Source organism: Zalophus californianus, chromosome 12 (assembly GCF_009762305.2).
Source record: "Zalophus californianus isolate mZalCal1 chromosome 12, mZalCal1.pri.v2, whole genome shotgun sequence".
NCBI lineage: Eukaryota > Metazoa > Chordata > Mammalia > Carnivora > Otariidae > Zalophus > Zalophus californianus.
The window spans coordinates 31,017,016-31,029,086 of NC_045606.1; the positions used below are offsets into that span (position 1 = coordinate 31,017,016).

Genomic DNA, 12,071 nt, shown 5'->3' on the forward strand with positions numbered 1-12,071 from the left:
ATAAGACCTAATCACAGAACTATAGAATATTTCTCTTCCTCCATACCTAACACATCTCTAGGGCTCCTGTAAAACAACAGAGGATCATAGCTTTGACAGAACCGTAAGCCTCAGACTCTATTTGAGCAGTCTCTGGGGAAACTCAAAGATAACAGGCAAGACAAAAAAGAGGACACCAGAGGGAATTTTATTCTCTGACAACAAAGCTACAACAAGCACTTAACACAGCCTTACCTGTAATCAGATAAACATTATCACCTGACAATAAAGCTGCATTGACCTCCGTTTTTTTTAACCCAATACAACATGTGTGGCTTTCAACAAAAGAAATTGCAAGTATGCTGAAAGGCAGAAAAACACAGTCTGAAGAAACAGAGCAAGCGTCAGAACCAGACTCATATATGGCAGAGATTTTAGAAGTATCAGACTGAGAATCTAAATAACTAAGATGAATACAGCAAGCATTCTATTGGTAGTGTCAGAGGGGCAGAGAAGAACAGAGAGTGGGATCACCCCACCAGGGTCAGTGCAAATGATAAGGTAAGCCAGAACTCCCTCTCTGCTCTCAGTCTGTTTGGGCTGCTATAACCAAGTACCTTATAGACGACAGAAATTTATACCCCACATTTCTGGAGGCTGGAAGTCCCAGATCAGGGTCTCTGATTTCTTCTTGTATCCTCACATGGTCGAAGGGCAAGGAGGCTCTGGGCCTCTTCTACAAGGTCATTAATTCCTTAGGTCTCTGCCCTCATGACCTAATCACCTTCAGCTCCAGCTCCTAATACCATCACTTCAGGCCATAGGATTTCAACACATGAATTTTGGGTAGACAAGACACAAACATTCAGATCACAGCACCTGTCTAACAGTAAAGAGGTTCTCCACAACACAGTGTGTCTGTGGATGCTAAGGGAGAAACCTGAACTTCCAGCTATACGCAGCACTAACAAGGTGGCACCCCTCTTCCTCTGAGGTGTCAAAGAAGCCAGGTAAAACAGAATGTTTAAATGAGATTCACAATGTAATATGCAAAATTTCCTGGTTTCAATAAAAAAATCACTGGTCATTCGAAGAACCAAGAAGATGTCTAAATGAAAAAAGACAACAGATGCCAATGAGATAGAGTATTAAAATTATCTGATGTACATTGTAAAGGGGTCAACATAAAAATCACTGAATGATCATTTATGAACACAACCAAAACAAATGAAAAATTAGGAAGCCTCAGCAAAGAAATATATACACAAAAACTCGATAAGATGAAATTCTAAAGTAACACATAGAAAGGAGGAAAAAAAAACAGCAAGAGAAAACAAAGGGAAGGGGTGCCTGGGTGGCTCAGTCAGTTAGGCATCTGCCTTAGGCTCAGGTCATGATCCCAGGGTCCTGGAATCAAGCCCCAAGTTGGGCTCCCTGCTCAGCATGGAGTCTGCTTATCCCTCTTCCTCTGACCCTCCTTCCACTCATTCTCTCACTCACTCCCTCCCTCTCTCTCTCTTAAATAAATAAAATCTTAAAAAAAACAAAGCCAAAAAAGGAAATGGCAGGTTTTTAACGATGAGACAACAGGACCAAAATGGAGTCACTTATGCTAACCCCCATGTCAGCACACTGCGACACAGTACGTAACCTAAGTGCAGTTTCAGCCTCTCCCAAGAACATGACCTTAACCAGTCTATGTGTAATTACCAAGTTAATAGTGAGGTAATCGGCCTGAGAGAACCCCCAACTTCCCTCAGAAGATTGTTACATTGCCTGTAACAATCCACTGTTAGAATAATAACTTTCTTGCCCCATCTTCTTCTGCCTATAAAAGTCCTCTGCCTATTAAGTCTCCTCAGAGCTTCCTTCTACTTGCTAGAGTCAATGCCACCCAAATCATGATTTGTTGAATAAAGCCAATTATATCTTCAAATTTACTCAGCTGAATTTTGTTTTTTAACGAGGGTTAAGTTCTACACTACCCGTAACTCTATTAAATATAGTCTAAATGTATCAACTAAAGATAAAAACTGACAGAGTAGTTAAAAAAAAGACTCAATTTTATGCTCTTATAGGGGAGCAAAATTTGGTACCACAAAATGCAACTCTTTGGCATGCAGATTTTAGGCTATTTTCAAGAAACAGAAGCTTCAGGAAGAACCTTTGACCTTCCCTCTGTCTAAAAGAGTTTACAAAGAGGAACTGCTCTAGGAAGGGAGCTATCACCATAGATAAGTATAGTGTAATATAAACTAGGTGTGGTAGACAGGGAGGAACCTGTCTGTTCCTCTGTGTCCCACTGTTTCTATGTGGCCCAGCACACATCTGTTTACCAAACATTTACTTTTTCATCTTGCAGTGAATTGTCTTCCTTCCTTGAAACCCCAGACCCTTTCCCTTTTTTAACTGTGGATGACAAATAAACCTCAACTGCCCGCCTATGCGCTACATTTTCTTTGGAGCCCCTGTACATATGTAGTTAACTTTGATTTTCTCCTGTTAACCCAGTTCATTGTCAACACAGTAAAGATGTTATTTAGGTTTAACACAAGACTTTTTTATAGATATAAAAATCTTAGCAAGACTTTTTTATAGATATAAAAACATTATTCTAAAATTTATATGAAGAGACAAAGGAATTTTAGGAATGGTTAAAATAACTTTGAACAAGAAAAATAAAAATAAAGTGGGAGAAATCAGTCTACCTGATTTCAGGACTTATCATGTATTTATAGTAATTAAGACTGTGTGCTACTGATATAGGTAATAGACAAATAAATGAGAAAGAATAAAGAACCCAAAAATAGCTCTACCCAGTATGCCCAACTGATTGTGGACAAATGTGCAGAAGCACCTTACTGGAGGAAAGACAGCTTTCAACAAATGCAACTGGATACTCACAGGCAAAATGAACAAAAACAATGAAAAAAGTCAATAACTCAAAATGGATCAAGGACTTAAATATAAAACATAAAGCTATAAAACTTATAGAAAAAAAAACAGGAGAATATCTTCTAGTCTAAAGATAAAGCATTCTTAGATTTGACACCTAAAGCAAGAAGAAAAATGATAAACTGAACATCAAAATTAAACTTTAACTCCATGAAAGACCCTGTTTAAGAGGATGAAAATAAAAGAGAGTAGAAAAAAATATTTGCAAATCCACTCTCAAGAGGATAATTGTCTAGATTTTATAAAGAATTCTCAAAACTTAATAGTAAAAATACAAACAGTTTAATTGGAAAATGGACAGAAGACATGAAGAGCCATTTCACTGAAGAGGATATACTAATAAATAAGCATATGTAAAGATGTTCAATATCAGTAGCCACTAAGGAAATGCACATGAAAACCACAGTGAGTTATCATTACACATCTCTCAAAACTGCTAAAATAAAAATAGTGACAACATCAAAGGCTAGTGAGGATGTGGAGAAATTAGAATAGTTACACACTGCTGCTGGGAATGTAAAATGGTACCACCAGTCTAGAAAACAGTTTCTTAAACTCTGAACATACAACTACCATATGACCCAGCAACTGCACTCCTGGGCATTTATCCCAGAGAAATGAAGACTTATGCTGATACTTTGATTTAAAATTAGAAATATACATTTTGGTCTTTGTCCATGGTTCCTGGCAAACAGTTCCTAAAATCACTGTAATTTCCTAATTAATAAAGAGCAACAGAAGCATCTTTTGTTATAATATTCAGCCTTTTGTTCTCAGTCCTAAAACAGCTCCAGAGAATACAGGTGAGAAGAGTATCTTTTGTTATTCATAATAAATTTGATCAATCACGTCTATCTAAGAAAGCCTCCATAAAAATCCCTCAACTACAGGGTCTGGAAGCTTCCAGGTTGGTGAACACATGGAGGTACAAGGAGGGTGACACACCAAGAGAGGGAAGCTCCACACCCACCCCCCAAGTCTTGCCCTATGCATCTTTTCTAACTGGTTACTCCTGAGTTGTATCCTCTCATAAAAAAACTGATCATCTAGTTAGTAAACTGTTTTCTGGAGTTCTGTGAGCTATTCTAGCAACCCACTGAATCCAGAAGGGGGTTGTGGGAACCTCTGATTTACAGCCAGTTAGTCAGAAACACGGGTGACAACCTGGCTTGTGAATGGCATCTGAAATGGGAGCAGTCTTAATGGTGTCAGTATTGACTTAAACTGTAGGATACCTGGTTGGTGTTCACTGGTAACTGAGGAATTGCTTGGCACGGAGGGAAAAAAACCCACATATCTGGTTTAGAAGTGTTGTAAATAGTGTTCCCAGAGAAAAACAGTGAGTAGTTTGTTGTTGTTTTAATATTTATTTTCACACAAAAACCCGAGAATGAATCTATGTAGCAGCTTTATCTTTTTAAAGGTTTTATTTATTTATTTATTTGACAGAGCGGGGGGGTGGGGGTGGGGAGGACACAAGCAGGGGCAGAGGGAGAGGGAGAAGCAGGCTTCCCGCTGAGCAGGGAGCCTGATGCGGGGCTCGATCCCAGGACCCTGGCTGGGATCACAACCTGAGCCGAAGGCAGATGCTTAACCAATTGAGCCACCCAGGCGCCCCTGTAGCAGCTTTATCTGAAACAGCTCAAAACTGGCCACAACCCAGAAAACAAACTGGTACATCAATACCATGGAACTAGTGAGCAATAATAGGAACAAACTATTAATAAATGCAACAACTTGGATGAATCTCCAGATAATTACGCTAAGTGAAAAGTACTAATTCAAAAATGTTATATATGTTGATTCCATTCTTGAACTGAGAAAATGATATAAATGAAGCACACATTAGTGGCTGCCAGGAGTTGAGGAGCAGCTGAGAGCACAAAGGAAATGGTGGTAGCTGTAACAGGGATGCAGGAAGGATGTTTGTGCTGATGGAACTGTTTTATACCTTTAATGTATCAAAGTCAATATCCTGGTTGTGATATTGTACTACTTTTATATGATGTTACCTCTGAGGGGAAGGAGGAAAAAGGTACATGGGATCTGTATATTTTTCTTAAAATTGCATACTATCTACAATTATGTCAAAATAAAATAGTTTAGGGGCACCCGGGTGGCTCAGTTGGTTAAACAGCCAACTCTTGATTTTGGCTCAGGTCATGATCTCAGGGTTGTGGGAACAAGCCCAGAGTCAGGCCCCGCACTCAGCAGGGAGTCTGCTTGTGGATTTTCTTTCTCTCTCTCTCTGCCCCTCCAACCCCCTTGCATGTGTGTAATCTCTCTCAAATAAATAAATAAATAAATAAATAAATAAATAAAATTTTTTAAATAAAAATGTTTAAAAAAATTGACTCCGTTTTTTTCTTTCCACATAAAAAAGCATGAAAAGATGACAGTTAATAACAAGTTAATTAAAAGCAAAGCAGTACTTCCCTTTTCCTGCCTCAACATCTACGTTTTAACTGTGAATAAATGTGCTAACTATATCATGGACTTAATACTCTCCTGCAATTGGAAAATCTTTCATACATAGAATAAATATAAAAACAGAAAACATGATGTTATTATAAATAACATAATCTCCTTACCAATGTACCCTGGAAACGTCCTGGTTTCTTATACCATGCTTTGTTGCCTCCCTCTTCACAGACACATAGATGATCCATAAGTCCATTACTATACACAAAACATTTTCCTAACAAAGAAGGTCCCAACAGTCAAAAATCATTTCACACAACTACTATTTTTACAGAGGAACAAATTCAAAGTACAATGAGTAGACTAGAAAATTATGAAAAGAGATACAACTTTGTTTTCATCTTTTTGGATTAAGAAAACATAAATTGATTTACTTAATGACAAAGCACTGGCCTCTAAACTCAAAGTGGTGAAAGTAATTGAGTAAATTGATGAATTTTATGTTTTCAGAAATGTAGTAAGCAAATGCACACAGAAATAAATTCTTTTAGGGTATCTGAGGAAATGCACAAGGAATATAAAGGAGGAAAACCTGTTTTGAAAAGAGAACATGGGTGTACATCTTCTCCATTTGACAAGAAGAAAACTCTGGTACCCAAGGGAAATTCAGACAAAAAATTTTTTTGAACTATACATACATGAAACATACATACACATATATACACACATATATAAACATATATGCAGAAATCTAATGGATATCTGAAACTTAAGAGAGTAGATCTTAAAAATTCTCTTCACAAGAAAAAAATAACTGTGTGACGTGATTGATACTAACTTACTGTGGTGACCTTTTTTCAATACATACATACATCAAATCATCATATGGCACACCTCAAACTAATACAATGTTATATGTAGATTATATCTCAATTAGAAAAACAGACGATGAAAAAAGGTTCTCCTCTGTCAATGTAGACAGTGCTATGCTGTCTCTTTCTCTGTATTTATACTGCTCATTCTAGACATTCGTCAGCTCCCAGCTGATTTACTTCAACTTTCCCTAACAGCAACTCTTTCCCATTATTGGACTCACCCTGGCTGCCAAAATTATCTTTTCTGGTCAACCATATATGTGAGTCTCGTAATACATAAGTCCAGTGTCTCCTGCTTTTAAAGATTTCTTAAATGTGTAGGAAACTGCTTTCCTTTCAGTCTTCTCCTGCAATCCATCTATCCTGTCCTCCACCTGAACTATGACTGTTGTTCATCCCATCTCGGTACTGTGTTCATCAGAGTGGCTTCTGTGTCTGAGCCAACACTCTCACAGTCCAAGCAGTCTGTTTTCTGCTTTTTAAACATGTTTGTAATGTCATTATCTTTCTAACACTGTAAAAGATTTATCAAGGAATTGCTATTTTTGCCCATCTAATAAAGATGTATAACTACTCTTTTCAAATTCATATAAAGTACACCGTCCAACAATTAACCAAGTTGCCTGATAAAAATAATCATTTCCCACCACTATATTCAAGCAACAGTTAGATGACTGTTGGATGAATGTTTCAGAATGGGCACAGCTCTTGGACTATGGAGGAAGCTAGATTCTAAGGCCCCTATGCTTAGAATTCTGTTCTTACTTGTGAGGCACATACTCAAATATTAAATCATCCTATGCTTTAATTAGGTACATAAAAGTGTTATAACTGTTTTATATATATTTGTTTTCTGGCTAAAACCCATCATGTACAACTAAGTACTGAAAAAACATTTCTGCATGAGTATAAGGAGGTATGAACTTTTAAAAATGAACCAAAAAAAATTATTCAAACAAAAACGAATAAAGTAATATCTAAAAGCCTATTGTAACATTTCCAGGATAACTAGTACACATACCTTTGGAGAATGGGTTGTTTTGGGCTTGGAGTCGAATTTTAACAACATCGAGGGGTGTCACTATGAAGAAACATAAATTTCAATTAGGACGTGATACCTATAAATTGTACAGACATTTGTCCAAAAATCACAAAGTATGTCAAATCAACCCCTCTTCATGACTATATAATAAGATTATTTATCTTAAAATGGTTTTAAATGTAACATTCTCATTTTTTGCCCTTGAATTCTGTTTAGAGGATCAATGAGAAGACAATGTAATTACTTCTCTCATGACTACTAAACTGTCACTTATTATATTTCTACAATAATAATTCCATTAGTATTAAAACTAAAATACTAGTATTTTAAAGAAAATACATCATCTAAGGTAAAGAATAAATGTTTTGGAAGTCTATTTAAAAATTTGAGAATAACTGTATTACAAGTAATCAATAATCGATGTTAGTCTTCCTCATCTGTTAAATTCAGCTGTATCAAATAAAAACTATACATAATGAAGATTTGAGTAAGCTAGCCATAAATCATCTTTACTACCACACAGTGTTACTCCATTCAGGAATAGCACAGTAAGGGAGAATGGTTTTAATTTGTATGCTACTTTATCCAAGTAGGAAACAAGTGCCAAAAGGTGGTTCTAAGAAAACTTTTCCTCACCTGAGAACGAGGAGGTCATATTAGATGATCTCTAAAATCTTTACAACACTAACATTCTGACCTGAAGTAAGATACTACACTCGAAAGCAATACGTTTGTTTGTTCTAATCATCTGCTATCTTATTTAAATAAACTAGCCAACTTAAAAACTGTCACCTAAGTCATTTGTCTTTCTCTAAAAGAAAGGGACTATAAAAAACATAAAAACGTGGCCCAGAGGAATTTAAGAAATTCACTGTTAATGCAAGCAAAACATAATTTGTATTTGTTTCTATTATAAGCTGCCCAAATTCTGTATTATTCATTATACTAATATTTTATTCTATCTTCTTGTTTTCTATTTTTAAAAAGGCTAATAGAGTCATAAAAGGTCAATATTGATAGGAACCTCAAAGAACTCCTGGTCTCAGCCCCTACTTCTATAGACGAAAAATGAAATTCAGAGAGAAGTAGGGACTATCCCAAAGTGCACTCAGCCTGAGAACGGCAAAGCAAGGGATAAAATTCAAGTCTCCTGAATCTCTGTCCAAGGTTCTTTTCATGTTATCATGCTCATAGAGAGAGAACATGAAGCACCATGAATGATAATTTTAGATTTATTTCACAGATGGTAACCTCAAACGGAAATCATTCAGTTACATAATCTACAATAGTAATATTATTTTACCCATTAGCGAAGTCAGTATAGCCCCAGTGCAAGAAGCGAGCATCTGCTGAAGAGGTGTCACTTTGGTAATCTGCGGCCCCTCTGATTCAGGATCCATATTTTTAACTGACTGAAGAAAAATCTGTTAAGGAAAAGATGTAAAATGAAAGTTTAATGAAAATGCCCTTAAGTTGGATTGCTATAAATTAAACTATAAAAACAACCAGTATTAGTATCGAAACACATGTTGTTGACCAGTATCAAAAATAAATACTTAAGTTCTATACAAAGGCAATACACAACTGTCATTAATAAAATATGTACTCTGATTTTCCAAAAACAACAATGCACTTCCGCTGTGTGAGCAGCAACAGATTTGTAAGACATGTAAGAGAGCAAAAAGAAAACAGACTCAGGCCACGTAAGAGAAGGCAGGCACCTGACCAGTCAGTCTCAGACCCGGGCCACGTAAGAGAAGGAAGGCACCTGACCAGTCAGTCTCAGACCCGGGCCACGTAAGAGAACGAAGGCACCTGACCAGTCTCAGACTCGGGCCACGTAAGAGAAGGAAGGCACCTGACCAGTCAGTCTCAGAATTTGTGCATTCAGCCTGAGAAGAACTACTCAGATATTTAGCAAATATATCACTATTTGTACTGCATACCAAAAGCTGCTACTAAGGTATAAAATAAAAACATATAATCTTCAAAAGAAGCATTATCTTAGAAAAATTTGATGAGAAAATATATACTCCTTTGTAAAAAGCCAGTTAGTATAACCACTAGCAACATAAGGCTGTCATCTTTTCAAACGTCTATGTCCACACAAATACATATATATGTGTGTCCATATGTATATAATATATACAGACACACATGTACATGCAAATTACATAACTGATCAAATATGTACAAACATTCACAGATCTGTGTACATGCATCTTTTTTAAAAATCTTGTTTAAAAAACATAAATAGGTTCTGATGCCTCAGTGGCTCAGTTAAGCATCTGACTCTTGGTTTTGGCTCAAGTCATGATCCCAGGGGTCATGAGAAGAAGCACCATGTCCAGCTCCACGCTCAGTGCAGAGTCAGCTTGAGATTTTCTGCCTTTCCCTCTCCCTTTGCCCCTCCCCCTACTTTCGCGAGCAAGTGCTCTCGCTCTCAAATAAACAAAATCTTTAAAAAAATAAACATTCCTATTGTTTAGTGGCCAGAGTGGACACTTAAAAATATTTTGCAGACACTGCATCAGTAAATATAGATGTACATTATCATTTTTAATACAGTTTTTGATTATATTTAATCAGTCTCATATTGTTAGACTTATGTTACTGTCAAATCTTCCTTATTCATTTGTTCATATACTCTTATATAAGTATCTCCATATACACAACCTTTTATAGTCTTCCTAGAATTACTATAGAAGAAAAAGTAAGATTGTGAGGCTCAACTAAAAACTTGAGACAAATTGCCAAAATGCTTTCCAGAAAGGATGGACCAATTTACACTTCCATTGGAAATAAATGAGTTCCTATTAATCCAGAATTTCACCAAACTCTCATTACATACCACTTATTTTTTTATGAACAGTTTGAAAGTAGTTTGCATATAACACACCGTTATTCTAATTACCTCAGAATATTCTTCTATTTCACAGTAACATTATCAAATTGAGGAAACTCAGTACTCTATAGTTTATATTCCAATTTTATCAATTATCCCAATAATGAATTTTATAAAAATGAATGGTAGTTTTATTGTTTCTTTAGACTTTTATTATTACTCACCTGGTTTAAGTCTTTTCCTCAACTCTATGCTCCAGTATCTGATTGTCTGTAACATCAGTAGCTGAAAATCTATAGTGAAAAATGAAAGTAATTGTCTTATCTTTTCACACAAGAAATGGAGAACCTAAAGGAAAGGAGCATGTAAAAAAACCTTGGGTGCCTGGGTGGCTCAGTCGTTGGGCGTCTGACTTCGGCTCAGGTCATGATCCCAGGGTCCTGGGATCAAGCCCCGCATCGGGCTCCCTGCTCCGCAGGAAGCCTGCTTCTCCCTCTCCCACTCCCCTTGCTTGGATTTCCTCTCCTGCTGTCTCTCTCTCTGTCAAATAAATAAATAAAATATTTAAAAATAAATAAATAAAAAATAAAAAAAAAACTTAAAAGACAAATCAAATATTTACTGAAACACCTCCTATTAAGTGCTTTAGGAATATGAAGAGCATTCCACAAATGCTCACATTACATTTATTAAACTTCATTTATAAAACTTCATTTCGTATAATAGACTTCAGGGCACCTGGGTGGCTCAGTCAGTTAAGCTTCTGCCTTTGGCTCGTGATCCCAGGGTCCTGGGATCAAACCCCACGTCTGACTCCTTCCCCAGAGGAGAGTCTGCTTCTCCCTCTCCTTCTGCCTCTCCCCCTGCTCGTGCTTGCTCTCTCTCTCTCTCTCAAATAAACAGAATCTTAAAAAAAAATAGTATAATAAACTTCATTTATTAAACTTCATTTATAAAACCTCACTCTGTCCCGGTAAATTTATTCTGCTTAAAAAACAAACAATTCTCAAGGCACCTGGGTGGCTCAGTTACGTGTCTGACTCTTAGCTCAGCTCAGGTCTTGATCTCAGGGTCATGAGTTTAAGCCTGGTGTTGGGCTCCACACTGGGCATGGAGCCTACTTAAAAAAACAAAACAAAACAAAAAATTCTAGAAGCTGAACACTCTGATCAATCTTGGTATCATGAGTCAATCAGATTTTGAGACACAAAATTAAGTAACTGCATTATCTATTAAGTATTTTTTTGGGGGGGGAACCTTTAATTTTAATCTAAACAATCCATTAGATCTAAGTTCCAATTTATAGAAAATTAAGAGACTAAAGTAACAGGGTAAAGGATACCACAAAACAGGATAAGTTGTAATACCATATAAGACTACTGTCCTGGTTCTTCAACAACTACCATTAAGGTGGGAAAAGGTAGCAGGAAGGGAGAACTGTTCTAGAAGAAGGGAATCTTTTGAGAGTTACCAACCAAATACATCCTGGTTCAAATAAATTAAAATTTTAAAAGTCAGTTTGAGAGTACATAAATCTGAATATGGGCTGGATATTAGATAATATTAAAAATTATTTTTTGGAGAGAGAATGGTACTACAACAATAGTTTAATACCAGTTATAATAAAAGTGTCTTCTTTTTTTTAAGAGATTCATACTGTAAATATTAAGGGCTAAATTTTATAATAGTTGCAGTTCACAATGCTTCAGAAAAAACAAATATTCTAATGTTAACAATCTGCTAAATCTAGGTGGTAAGTATACCATAAATATTTTTACTGTTCTATTATTTTTCTGTATTTGGAAAAATGTGAACAACAGGATTTTCAGTTTGTGAAACAGTAGAATCTTTAGGTCTAAGAAAATACTTCTAACATTCGTTTATATGAACATGCTTAAGTGGGAAAATAATGTACATATGGTAGAATATGGGTACACTCCTCCTCCAGAAGTAA

The 12,071-nt window shown here is 36.2% G+C and overlaps 1 protein-coding gene across 4 annotated transcripts in view; it reads right to left on the reverse strand.

The window, feature by feature from the left end:
• Nucleotides 1-12,071, reverse strand: part of SLC25A40 (solute carrier family 25 member 40) — a 62,838-nt gene that overhangs the window by 30,811 nt on the left and 19,956 nt on the right. For 3 of the 4 annotated variants that reach the window (XM_027573091.2, XM_027573092.1, XM_027573089.1), the window contains exons 2-5: nucleotides 10,342-10,410; nucleotides 8,576-8,696; nucleotides 7,252-7,311; nucleotides 5,526-5,632 (exon numbers count right to left, since the gene is read on the reverse strand). In XM_027573091.2, the coding sequence (XP_027428892.1) occupies nucleotides 5,526-5,632; nucleotides 7,252-7,311; nucleotides 8,576-8,672 (264 nt within the window). In that variant the 5' untranslated portion in view covers nucleotides 8,673-8,696; nucleotides 10,342-10,410. Of the gene's footprint in view, nucleotides 1-5,525; nucleotides 5,633-7,251; nucleotides 7,312-8,575; nucleotides 8,697-10,341; nucleotides 10,411-10,492; nucleotides 10,553-12,071 lie in introns of those variants that run through there. The other variant, XM_027573090.2, reaches the window with a different exon arrangement.